General features: G+C 51.1%; 1 protein-coding gene across 1 annotated transcript in view; it reads right to left on the reverse strand.

Moving 5' to 3' along the window:
* The window catches only part of PRKCA (protein kinase C alpha), a 419289-nt gene that overhangs the window by 18676 nt on the left and 386889 nt on the right, over positions 1-13724 (reverse strand). Inside the window, exon 14 of the mRNA XM_066235888.1 lies at positions 4706-4786. Coding sequence (XP_066091985.1) covers positions 4706-4786 — 81 coding nt within the window. The remainder of the gene's footprint in view (positions 1-4705; positions 4787-13724) is intronic.

Genomic DNA, 13724 nt, shown 5'->3' on the forward strand with positions numbered 1-13724 from the left:
CCCGGTAGTTAGACCCTGAAGGATGCCCCGTGGTGCTGCAGCTCTGGGGCCAAGCAGGTGCTCAGCTGCTGGTACACGCAGCGCGTAAAGAGAACTCAACTGTTCAGGGAAGATCGTTCCCGTAAACTCTGCACAGTGGGTAGTGGTGAGTTCTAAAAATTAAGGGTGGGCAGTCACCATGGCCTGAGATGTTTCAAGTCATTGTGTAGAGTGGCTGCCTCTAGACTAGATACCAGGCTTAAGTTCAGATTGTTATGCCACACGTCCCCCGGGGGCCGGAAGAGGTTGCCTGGGCACCCGTGCTGGTAGAACAGTGCCAGCTTGCTCTTGCTGAGGCGGATGGGACAGGAGCTCTGGAGCGTCTTCCTCGAGGGCTCAAATACTTTACCCGCGAGCAGGTCCACCCAGATCTCATTGGTCAGAACGAGCCCCACGCCCCACCCAATCACGTGTGAAACGGGATACAATCCTACATGTGCCAGAGGCGAGGAAGACCCCAAATACCTGGGGAACAGCAGGAGGAACCATCACATTTGGAAGAGTTCTTTGGGGCCCTATTTTAAGTTAGAATGATGTCTCTGTGGGGAGAGGGAGAAGTTCCTGAGAGCAGTGCCCACGGTCCCCTTACCTAAACGCACACGGCGCTCTTCCTTGTCTCTAGATGCTGTGCTTTTCATACTACTTCCCAATGATGGTGCATACTTTGGAGTCTTTATTCTTCACTCACTGTGGCAAATACACTTTCTCTGCAGCTACCAGTGTTTCCGGTCAGATTCGTGCCGCTGGGGACGCAGGTCATCGTAGACCTGCTCATTTGTCCGCGGGCATGTTTATCATGGCCTCCAGCCCTAACAACAGCGACTAGAAACATCTGTGTGTCATTTGTTCCTTCTCTGAGTCACCCCTAGAATGCTTTCCCTGTGTGGGATTATCCAGCCAGTGGATGTAAGCACCTTGATGGCTCTCCTGACCACTCTCCAGGTCACCCCGGGGCGTTCTCACAGGGAACTGTCTGCTCTCAGGCCTTGGTCCTGAAGGCAGGTCAGTGCTGAAAAGCTATAATTACATTCCTTCTCCTGTCCAGCCTTGCCAGCTACGGAGCCCGGGTCCACAGGCGTGAGGTGCTGCTGAGGTACTTACAACCTGGCTGTTTTGGATGCTTCTCCCCCTCTTTACCCTGTTCCCATGATTTTTTTTTTTTAAATTTCTACAAATCTAGACTCAGTGTTTCAAGTTAAACTGAAGTCTTGGCTTGGGGGTGCCCTCCTTGGCAATAAGTAATCTGTGAATTTTAAACAGACAAATGAGGGATGATAGATCCCTTTTTCTAAAATGATTCCCAAATCACTTACTAGTAAGTGGTCCCTGAGCCCCTGCCATTTTCACTTGCGGGTCACCGGTGGCCAGCAGTGGGCTGGGTGGCAGCTCAGGGACATTCAGGCTGACATTCTGAGGCGAAGGGCCCATTACTGAGTCACTAGGAATGGAGACACAGCATGAATAAACCTGGTGGAAAGGGACATAAAGAGGCCCGGTCCCTTTATGATGAATGCCCATGAACACTTCGAGAAGCAATTTGCTCATTAGAGAGCTGGGCAAATACTATTTATGCCCGAAAGTCATTATATTTGTCAAGTGATCCAGGAATGGAAGACAGACTCAGGCTGTTTATACTTAACTGTCCCCTCACCCCCCCGGCTGTGGACAATAAATACAGCAAATGAGAAGAAAATGGCAATAAACTATTTTTTTTTCCTGCTCATCTTCATCTCTCATGATTATAGAGGACAAATTCAGACCACAACCCCATCAGCTGCTTTATAATCAGTCTTATTTCCACTAACAGTGTCTCCTCCCCCCGCTGGGTAGCTGGGGCTTCTGCGCCTTGGGAGGAGGGAAGCGTGTGGGCCACACACGGAGCCTGTGTTATCCTTTCTGGGCTGAGTCATGGCCCAGGAAGACGTGTGAATCTGCATCGAGTCAGGGAGGAAGACTGAAAAGGGGGGTCTGAACTGAAAGTACGGTATTTGTGGCAGACACGGCGACGGTGCAGCGGAACAGCGTCCCCACTGTGCCGAATGTGGGTGCCTGTAAGGTGTCACATTTAGAGTGTCACCATTTTCAAGAGAGGTTATGAAAACTTCCAGAGATCATATAAAACAGGCTAACTGACCCTGAGAAACAGGATGAAAAAACAATGAAAGTGTGCCAGCATGTCTAGAAAGCCACTGGGGATGGGGAGGGCCTCGTGCTCTCTCTGGGGGCATGAGGTAGGACCAGTCTGCCAACGAGGCCGGCCACCAACATGCAGCCCTATGGGGACTTCCCTAAAGAGGGCAGCGCTTCCTGCCCTGCCTCCCCTGCACAATGAAGACCCGGGCAGAACTGGAGAAAGAAAATGGGGCGGGGGCAACCTGGCTGCAGGCCTGGGTTTGGAAAGGCTGGTCTCCTGGCCTTGGTCCTGAAATGCGAGCCCCCCGCTGGCCCGTAGACAGCTCCTTTTATCTCCTGTACCCCAGGAAACAGATCCTATGTCCACTCAACCGATTTCGTTGGCCAGCATATGCAAATGTGCTTCTTGAAGAAAGCAGTATTTGTTTTCTGGACTCGAAAGTTGGAACATTCAAGTGGGATCAAGGAGGGAACAGCCTTTTGTGCTTTCAGGAACAGCATGGCTGGGGCGGCACTAATTCAGTCAGAATCTATCGTCAACATTCTAAAGAGAAGAAATGAACTTAAGGAGCAGGCAGCTTGTGTTTTCCCAGCTGTTGTCTCCCTGACAGTTGTTCTGTGTAACCTGCAAATGGAGGCATTTGGTCTAAAACGAACGTGGCATTGGGAACAAACACCTAAATACTACACATTGTAAATATATCAAACAAGTCTTCGCCTCACTAAGAAATAACGACCAAATGTAGACTAGTACCTTCTATCTTTTAATATCTTAAAGGTCATGTTCATGTCTGGAAGATACGAGACAATGAGAGAGAGAAATAGAAGACAGATCATGAACGGTCTCCCACCGAGTGAAAGCCAATGGTCTCGCCATGGCCCCCGTGCACTCACGGCTCAGGGTTACCCTTCCTCTCTGAGCCCGGCCTCCTACTCCCTCTCTAGACTCCCTACTTTGCCCCAGACACGCGATGGCTCCCCTTCCATCACTGAAACATGGCAGCCTGCTCCCACCCCAAGGCCCCTGCACTCGCTGTTTCCTCCGCCTGAACTGCTTTCCCCCCAGATACAGGCATTCGTCTCCTTCTCGTCCTAACCTCATTTGTACACAGGCCCGCCTTGGCCACCCTAGCTAAAATCTCAACCCTCCCCCAATACTGTATCTTCTTTGCCTGCTTTGTTACTTTTCTTCTTAGCTTTTCCACTACTATAGGTTTCTCTTATTTAACCTGTCTACTGTCTCTCTTTCTTTAGCTTCATAAAGGTATAGATCTTTGTTAACGCTATTGCCTACCAGAGTAAGCATGTATTCAATGAGTATGTGTTGTATGAAGAAATGAATGAGTCAATGGACATGACTTGTCAGAATGAGTGACAGAATTTGTTTCGTCCCCCCAGAAACAAAGATTCAAAGATTTCTTTGGGGGTTTCTCTGCTGCTCAACACAGCATTTCTCTCCATTCCCCTTAGTCAGGCTCTAGCTAGAGAGGGCCAGACTCCTTGTCAGCAGGACTTAAGTGCTGGTGACTATAGAGAACTGCCAGACAGAATCGTTTTTAGGTATAACGGCAGACAGAGGTCTGGTAGATGCTCGCCACACCTGCCGCCCCTTGCCGAGCTCACGGGTACCCTACATCCAGCCCACTGCATCTCGGTGGGACCTGGGGCCAGAGAGAGGGCAGGTGTGGCACATGCCACTTTCCGTGCAGCTGTCTTCCTGCTCTCTCCTCATTGGCCAGTTGAGTAAGGAGCAGTCAGGGGAGGAATCTGAGGCCCTACAGGGTGAAGCCTGTGGATGGAAGAAGCCTGGGTCCTGGAATGACCATGTGGATCCATGCTCCCCACCCCCAGCACACAGGACCGCACCAAGACTGTGAAATAAGTCTGTGCTGTGTGCCGAGCCACTGAGATGGTGAGGCGGCCTGTTCAAACAGCTTGTGTGACTTACTCCGATACAGATATTAAGGCCATTATATTAGAAAGTGCCACATTAGGCAGTAACACACTTGGTTATCTGGTACATGCCACATTCTCCAGGGAAACCAAATTTGCCTTTTCTTAGCTGAAAGTTCTGTCTCTTTGGACTTTTGTTAAAGTTATAATGAACTGTCAATGGTGAGATACAGAGATGGGAGAAACGATGAAAACACTTCTTCAGTAACAGTGATTACACAAATGGGCAGTGCCGAGGGTAATTTCTGCAGACAAACTTGCAGGGACCCTAACCCAAGTGTAAGACACTGAAAACTTAGAGGCCACTGTCATCAACAACATGCAGGGGAATTTTGTACCTAATATGAAAGCTGTCCACTGTGCAGACTCCAGAATGTACCTTTCACTTTAGGGTCTTGTGACTAGAAGATAATTTCTGTACACACTGAATAGAATCTGCTTTTAAGGGGGCCGCGGTCAAGGCAGTCAGACCAGCCTCAGCCATACCACGCCGCCAGCTCCTGCCCTCACGGCCTCATCAGAGCTGCAGAAGACACACTGCACGGTGATAAACAAGCACGAAAACACAGTGCAACATTACCTGCCCGGCCAGCATTTCATATAAGAGGACGCCATAAGCCCACCAGTCCACGGACTTCCCATACGGCTGATAAGCAATGATCTGTGGGGAAAAAAAATACACCAATTCTGTTTAGAGGCAAATAAAAAACCTGTGTTAGAACAGGTAAGTCCAGCGTGCAGGCATTTACACAGTTTGCAAATGAGGGGTGATAACATCTGTCGATTTCCACACCGAGGGAACAGCGCCCATCATAGCGGCGCTGCCCCATGGTCCACCGCCCAGGACCTTTTGGAACTTGCCTTCTGAATCCCCTGCAATGCCACTGTGCTCTAATCTATTACCTAATGACTTGAAATGACGTTCCTCTAGTTCCCAGACAGGAAACCACTGGATCGAAGCCTGCCTTGGCCATGCAGAGTCACAAAAATGGTCTCTGCGCCCAAATGAGAATACACCTGCTGAGTACCTACCACCAAGCCGATGCTCTCTGCACATTTTGTACAATCTGACGAGACAGAAATGACCACTGTTCCCATGTTATAGGTGAGAAAACTGAGGTGTAAGAAGATTAGGAGACTTGCCCAAAGCCCATCAGTTAATAGGTGGTGCTCTGAATAACAATGTATTTGTTTTAAAAATATGTTTTTGGCTTTTAACTACATGTCATCCCTCCATCTGGGATTAATAAAATATTAACCAAAGGGCTTTGAGGATTAAAGAGATTCGAAATCATCATTTCAGCTGAGTAACGGTATTTCAAAGGCATGTGAATAACATTTGTTCTCATAACTATGTTAAATGCCGTCCCTGTGATCCATTCTCAACAATGAGAGTTCCAGGTATCTCTAACACGGGGAGCCAAGGCGCGTGCTGCTGGCGTGAAGGAGGCCGCAGAGGAGGAGTGGGACCGGACAGGGCGGCCATACTTTACTCCACACCCACTGCTCTACAAATACCCGTAAGGTCTGCCAACCAGACCCTCCACGTGGGAGCTGGGAAAGGCTGCCCACGCTTGGAAATCTGTAGGAAGTCATGGGTGTGGAAATCTTGTTTCTGGTCAGAATGGTTCACAAATCCGAAATAAGCCAGGGTCACCTGAAGTTTTTTTGACTTTATCAACTGTGATCCAACTTGCTTTTCATTTTCAATTCTCACAGCATTCAAGTCCATGACTTCTGCTGACAGCACCCTCTTTTTTCTCTGAGGCCTACAAAAGCAGAATGCCACGTGCCAATGGCTCGTTTTTCTTGGCAACAGCCTTCACCAGCCCCCTAGAGCCCGCCAGCTCAGCCCCTGGGCCGAGGATACAGTCACTGGGATCACAGCAGTGCCCTGTAACAACAGGATGGGACTCAGCATGTGGCAGCAGCGAGAGCATGTCCTCCCCAGGGGCTCACCATCTGTCACCATGGCTCATGCACTCGATGAAACGGGCGGTCTGAAGATTGAAGTCACAAGATCTGGGGAGGGCAGACTGGCCAAAGCCAGTTCACTGTTAGAACGAAGCATGCTTTCCCCTTGGGGACCAGCTGCTGTGAATAAATATCTCCTATGACCCCAAATCTCACTGCAAAAGGGAAACAGTGCTGGAGGGCACCATTTGAGATAAACATTTAGCTACACCTCATTCAGGATATTGGTAACGCTGTTCCTGGTGAGCTGCCTGGACCTGTGCAGCCAAGTTCAGCGGCCACCAGCCACGTGTGGCCGCTGAGCATTTGAACTGAGATGTTCCAGGGACGCCCTGAGATGTGCTCTAGGTGTAAGTCACATACCAGATCCTGAAGACTTGGAACCGAGAAACACAAAGTATCTCGTTAACAATGTTTTGTTTTGGACACACTGGGTTAAAATATATTCAAATTAATTTCACCTGTTTCTTTTTCTTTTATTATTTTATTTATTTTTTGTATTTTTCTGAAGTTGGAAACGGGGAGGCAGTCAGACTCCCGCATGCGCCCGACCGGGATCCACCCGGCATGACCACCAGGGGGCGATGCTCTGCCCATCTGGGGCGTTGCTCTGTTGCAATCAGAGCCATTCTAGCGCCTGAGGCAGAGGCCACAGAGCCATCCTCAGTGCCCGGGCCAACTTTGCTCCAATGGAGCCTTGGCTGTGGGAGGGGAAGAGAGAGACAGAAAGGAAGGAGAGGGGGAGGGGTGGAGAAGCAGATGGGCGCTTCTCCTGTGTGCCCTGGCCGGGAATTGAACCCGGGACTCCTGCACGCCAGGCCGACGCTCTACCACTGAACCTGTTTCTTTTTAAAAGTGGCTGCTAAATGCAGTTAGCTTGCCTTTATTTCTGTTGGACAGCGCTGGTCCATACATAGCCTCTCAGTGGCTTGTATGACTTGCTCTGGCTCCCTGGCTCCTGTTGGCATAGGGAGCCAGCTTTGGGCTGAGGACCTGGCTCAGAGGCCACAGCATGAATGGTGAGGCTCTCTGGTGTCTGTCCCCATTGCAGCAGGTGTCTCTGGCATGCACGGGCCAATGGAGGCTTATAGCCGAGCCTGGGGTGGATGGGAAGGGGCGGCCTGACACCCCAGTACCCAGGCAAGGGGCTGTGATGGCAATTGGGTTTCTCCCAGCAGAGAAATTCACAAAAAGAGAGGCTCCAGTTGGCAGGCCTCCTGCAGTTCATGGGAGGTTGAACTTCAACTTCAACAACACCCCCTCCCCGCCCCCCCCCGCCCCCTGCCGGGCCGCTGTCATTCAGTTTTACTGCTCTTTGTCATTATAATCATTATTATTCTACTTATATGAGCCCATTGCTTGGGGGTATGTGTCAGGATGTCATAAGCGGTTGCTTGTCTTATGTAAGGATCTAGGAGTGAGCTTTCTCCTAGCCTGGGCTCAGGACCAGGGATGACAGGGGCCAGGGGCAGCCTCTCATCTCTCACAAGGCCAAAGGCCCACAGCAGCTGGAAGGCTGTCACTCTAAGGCCACGCACCCTTCCACCCTCTGCCAGGCTACACAGCAGAAGACCTCCCAGAGAGGTTGGGCTTCAGGTGCTTTCTGGAAGAACAGGGCAGCGTGATGAGGTTTGAGATGCTACTGGCAGTGGCAACAAGGGCTGTAACCACGGTCACCATTATGATATTCACAGTGTGCCAGGCTTTCCAGCTCTGTGAGTTCACTCAGCCCTCACATGACCCTGAAGAGGCGGGCATCCCACTTCAAAGATGAGGAAATGAGGCACAGAGAGGTTAAGTTGCTCGCCCAGGGTTACACAGCTAGTAAGTAGCAAAGCTGGGATGTGGACCCAGGTGGTCTGGCCTTGGCATCCCTACTTTTGACCATTTGGTCATCAGCTCTTGACCTTGTCTGGTCCAACTGAGGTGAGTTTTGGAAAAAAAAAAACAGTATTCAAATGCTTAACAGGATCGAAACAGCCAGGATGCCTCCTTCACTCGGGACCCGGGTTCAGAAGGCTCTGTCTTGAAGGACCCATGAGACTGTAATGCATGCATGCAGACTGATTCTCCCATTCTTGAGACCCTTTTCTGCATTTTCATGTTATACTGACTCACCAGTCCTCCTGAGCCCCCATTCTAAAATACACGGCCTGCCGGCAAAGCCTCCTCGCAGACTGTCATCACAAAATAATGTTGGCCTTTATGCATTAAACATGCTCACGGCCTTCTGCTCTCTCAAGGAAACCAAGAATACCTCTTCCTTGTATCAGAAATAACACTGACATATCAAAATGGTGCCATCGGGGGAGAAAGGAGGTGGCCTCTCCTCTGAATGCTGGGACTGTCTCCTCCACTCTTCCCTCCGTGGAGGCCCACAACCCCCGGACCACGCAGCTCCTGGACCCTTGGCCATGTTACATCAAGGCTGCTTCTCTGCCCCGACTCAACCCAGACTCTTCCCAGCAGGGGCCGGGCCGCCCTCCGGTGCACCCAGCACCCGGACTGCTCCAGCACCGCAGACACACCACCGGGCTGTGTTGCATAAATGGATCTGACCCAAGCCCGCTGTGCAGACACCACCGGCCTCTAGTGCAACATCCAAAGTGCTTGTAAGACTGCTGAGCTGCTAAGGCTAGGAGGGCCCCTGGGGATGATTTAGGAAACTGTCTTCAGGATTCTGAAAAGGAACCTGAGGCTCAGAGTAGCCAAGTGGCTTCCCTGAAGGTCGTTGGGCGGGTGAACGGCAAGGTCTCCTGACTGTCCCCTTTCTGCAGCAGCAGGCCTGGACCAGAGTGTGACAAACGGGAAGCACCAAGGTGGAGTAAGGGTGGGACACAGGACCCCCTGACGCTCAGCCAGGATGCTCCCCAGTCTGCCCCCTTTCGGGGGGCACATTGAAGCCCAGAGCACAAGGAGCTGATGCAGGGGAAGTACAAGCGGTGACAGGGCTCCAACCTGACAGCAGGAGGCTCTCTCTGCGACTTGGGAGCTGTGTGACCTTGCGCAAATTGTCTAGCCTCTCTGAGCTTGTTTCCTGGCTGTGATTTTGGGCTTCCAGCACCCGCCTGGCAGGTAGGTGGAGAGGGATGCAATAGCAGTATGTATAGAAAAATGGGTTTATTGCCGGTAAGTTGACAAAACACGTAAGTCCATGCTGCCTAACATCAGAAATTAGACTGCTCTCCCACCCCCACCTCCACCCCGACACAGCAGGCAGGTGGGAGTGATTTAAGGCAAATAAACTAAACCCAGCATAGGAAGCAAGTGGAACATTTTGGTAGGAGGTTATATTAGTATATATTGAACACTCTGACATGGCTGCTGACACTGGAAAATTCTCAGTCAGCATCGAAACTTCCATTTATTCTTTCAGCAAATATTAGCGTACGGTGTGCCACACACTGATTTAGGCACGGAGTACAGAAACGCCCCCTTCTCATGCAATTAAATTCATTTTTCCTGGAGCAGCGAGACTGCAGGTTTCTCCTTCCTTGTGGCATTACCCCCCCCCCTGCCCCCGGCCTCCCTCCCTCACTCCCACTGTGGATGGCTAGCTGGACATTTCTTTGGGCTGGCCACTTCACTAGGCACCAGGATTATGCATCTAACTGGGGAGACAGACATGAAAATGGATAAATGCACCAAAATGCTCTAAGATCAAGGATCTTAGTATGTTACTGGAGAAATATCAACAATGCCTGAGATCTTTGGGCAAAAGGCATCATGTAAATATAAAGAAAATTGCGGCCCTGGCTGGTTGGCTCAGTGGTAGAGCGTCGGCCTGGCGTGTGGGGGACCTGGGTTCGATTCCCGGCCAGGGCACATAGGAGAAGCGCCCATTTGCTTCTCCACCCCCCTCCTTCCTCTCTGTCTCTCTCTTCCCCTCCCGCAGCCAAGGCTCCATTGGAGCAGAGATGGCCCGGGCGCTGGGGATGGCTCCTTGGCCTCTGCCCCAGGCACTAGAGTGGCTCTGGTCGCGACAGAGTGACGCCTCAGATGGGCAGAGCATCGCCCCCTGGTGGGCAGAGCTTCGCCCCTGGTGGGCGTGCTGGGTGGATCCCGGTCGGGCGCATGCGGGAGTCTGTCTGACTGTCTCTCCCCGTTTCCAGCTTCAGAAAAAAAAAAAAGAAAATTGCTACAAGGGAAGAGTTGGAAATCTGGAGTCCATTTTTTTCTATTTAGACAAAAACTGTAGCACTCTCTAAATTGGGGAGGAGACTTCTCTACCGGTAATAAAAGTACTTTAAAAACTATTTCCGGTAAGCCCCCTCCTCTCCCTCTCTGTAGGTCCTTTATACCAGGAGAGTAGAGAGCCAACAGTGGACCGCCTGAGAGCACTGCTTCCCCAAAAGATACAAGAAAGGTTTGTAATGATGAACACTTGCTTTAAACAACAGTACAAAAGAAAAACAAAGGAAAAAAAGAAAGGAGGGAAGAAGAGGAGAAAGAAGCGAAGTTAAAGCCTGCTGATTACAAATGCTATTCTCAGATGTGGCTCTTTGGATGGCTGCATCTGGCTTGCAGACAAATCTTTAATAAAAAAAAAGTAACATTAAAAATATAAAACATTCTTATGTATTACAATCCATTCATTTCCTACTGCTCATGTTCACGGTTGTGGGTGGCTGGAGCCAATCACAGCTGTCCTCTGGGACAACACCAAATTTTTATTGGATAATGTGTAACATACACGGGGAGTTGTATGGCTCTCACAGAATTACATTTTAAAATATGTGGCGTTCATGGCTCTCTCAGCCAAAAAGGTTCCTGACCCCTGCTTTAGAGGAATGGCTGGGAGTTACAATGTATTTTGTGCCTGTGAGAGCTTTATTAGCTGACATCAAGGATTATCCAGAACTCGGAGGTCTCAGAGTCTAGCGGGTCTGGACAGATATCCTGGGTAACTGAGCAGCCAGACACTGAGCGGCAGTTGGCCAATGGCGGCATTACGGCAACGATTTTCAACTGGCGTGCCACGAGAATTTTTAAAACATGCACTACCTGGCTGTTTAGTCAGGGGCACTGATATCTTTTTCCTTAGATTGTCAAATTAAAAAAAAATGACAACAGCCAACACAATAGCCATCTGGTGTGAGTGAATCAAAATTTTACCTTTTTTTTTGTCAGATTGGCAAAAAATATATTTTTTGGGCATGCCGCAGAATTTTAGTAATTAGTGTATGTGTGCTGTGAGATGAAATAGGTTGAAAATTGCCACCTGAGGGCAGCAGGTAGTTGGGTCGGGCAGGTAGCCCAGGGTCCCAGCCCAGGGCAGTTCACCTCTCTGCTCCAGCCTCCATTTTCTCATGCAAACGAGGGATAATGCCATTCCCCTCTGACGACTACTGTCAGAATTAAACAAGATAACAGTCAGACAGACATCTTACTAGGAAGTCAGTAAATGTTGGTCACCTCTCTCAAGATTCCCACACCCCCTCCTCCTCATCGCCCAGGCAATTTCGCAAAATAAAAGATGAAGCAGAATTCAGGCACCCCTGACCCATTTTTACAGGATTTACACAAATTCCCCAAATGAGGGTGCAACTAATGCAACCACAGAACACGGGGAGTAAAGGGTGACTGGGCTGTCATCAGGCTCTGGAGACAAGGGACTGCCCGGGAGAGCAGCTCATCTGTGCTGGAGGCCAGGTATTCCCCGGGTAGCAGCTCAGGTGCTACGGCCATCTCTTCCTCTCAGGACAGTAGCCACCGCAGGGAGAGGCTCATCAGCCCTGGGTTCGAAGCCCAAGGCCGCCCTGAATCGGGGCCATGGGAAAAATGAACACATTTCTTTGCACCTTGGGTTTGTCATGGGAACACAGGGCCAATAACAGCATGTTTTCAGAGCTGACTCAACGACTGAACAAAAGAAAACCCACGAGGGAGGCACCCTGCCTTGGGTCCAGGCATTCACCAAGAGGCAGCCCAGCCACACGGAGCGGTGGCTTCTGGAGGAAGAACTAAAAGGAGGGGTCCTGAGGAAGGACTGGGTCACAGCTGTTTCGTGAACCAGGATGTCGCCGAGGGCGCAGAATGCTCCGGAAGAGCGCGGCTGAAATGATTCAACTCTGAGGCCGGGAGGATTAGGAGGCAGCCAGAGAGCTACAGGCAGACTACAAAATTGATGAGCTAATATAGCCAACGTTAATTCCTGGAGAAGATCTGAGAAGAATTACACAATCTAAGGAGGAGCCCACAGGAAAGCCTGGCCTTGGCTCTTTAAATCTTTCTGGGAGGGGGAGTGGCGGAGATTTCATTTTCTCTTGCGATGTTGGAGCCACTGGCCTGTGACCTTCCACAGAAGGAAGCTGGCCTTTGATAGAAAGAAAGCCACCCTGCGGTTTATCATTCTCTTGCTTTCATCGGTGCTTTCTTTGCTGGGCTGGGTGAGGGGCCGGCGCTTCAGAGGGGCTGATCCCAGAGCAGCCACCACAGCTGGGGCTGATGGGTGCCGCTCACTAGCTCATCACTCCCCCCCCTCCACCCCCGTTCTTGTCCTTTTGGCAAGTAATTTACTGCCTGACTGCGTGCACCATCTGAGCTCTCTTCTCATTTAACGTTTACATCCCCTTTTGTTCTCTCTCCTTCTCTCACCCGTTCCCCGATGGCCAGGAGAAGTCTTGGGGATGTCAACATGGGGGGCACCTTGGGGACTGGGGAGCCCGGGCAGGTTTCCCGCCAACCTTCGCACACCCAGGCTCTCTGGCAGCGGCTGGGGAGAGGCACACGGCCCTCCTCTGAACTCTGTCCCCCGCCATCAGTCTCACCGTTTCCCACACCAGCTCCCAGCGCACCTGCCCTCTCAGGTCCAGAGCCTGCGGTGCTTGCTGTCGTGTCTCCTCCGCCACAGTGGTATCCTGGAACGCAGCATGCCGCGGTCGCTTGTCCCAAATACATATGCCTGCCTGGTGGGCACTGCCCCAGACCCTGCGCGGGGCTCACCAGTGAACACGAGACCAGGGTTCCCCTGTGTGCAGATTTGTGCGTGCAGATTCACGGGGTAGATAAGAAGTCAATGCATAAGAGCATCGAGGGTGATGGGCACCTCAGAAGGAAGAGTTGAGACACGAGGTCAGGAGTGCTGGGTGGGGCTGGAGGTTTACAGTTTTAAAGGATCACCAGGAAAAGTGGCCTCCCTGAAGTGACATCTGAGCTGTGGCCGGAAGGAGGTGAGGGAGGGACCCACGCTGATACCTGGGGGACAGGCGTCCCAGGTGGGCCCTACAGCTCCCCGGTTCTTTGCCTCTGTGCACGCCCCTTGGTCTTCTCTAATATGCTCCTCCTCCTTCTGGAGATGGTGCAAACATCTGGAAAGACCTCGATGGGCTCGAGGTCTAAATCTCTTGGGTCCTAATCCCACTTTGCCTGTTACCAGCTGCATGACCTTGGGCGTGTCACTTGCACATCTGCACATGTAGAAAATGTGACGCATCAGAAGGTGGGCTCAGAGGGGTTGGTACAGAGTAGACGGTCACTGCATTGTGACTGCTATTCTTCATGTGTCTAATGTCCCCTGCACAGCCAGGCAGCGAGGGAGGACTCCGCATGCACTTTCAAAAAGCTTTGCTCCCGTGGCAGCAGGAGGTGCTCAGAGGTCCACCAGCCAGAAGCAAATGCTTTCC

The sequence above is a fragment of the Saccopteryx bilineata genome, chromosome 6, assembly GCF_036850765.1.
Source record: "Saccopteryx bilineata isolate mSacBil1 chromosome 6, mSacBil1_pri_phased_curated, whole genome shotgun sequence".
NCBI classification, from domain to species: domain Eukaryota; kingdom Metazoa; phylum Chordata; class Mammalia; order Chiroptera; family Emballonuridae; genus Saccopteryx; species Saccopteryx bilineata.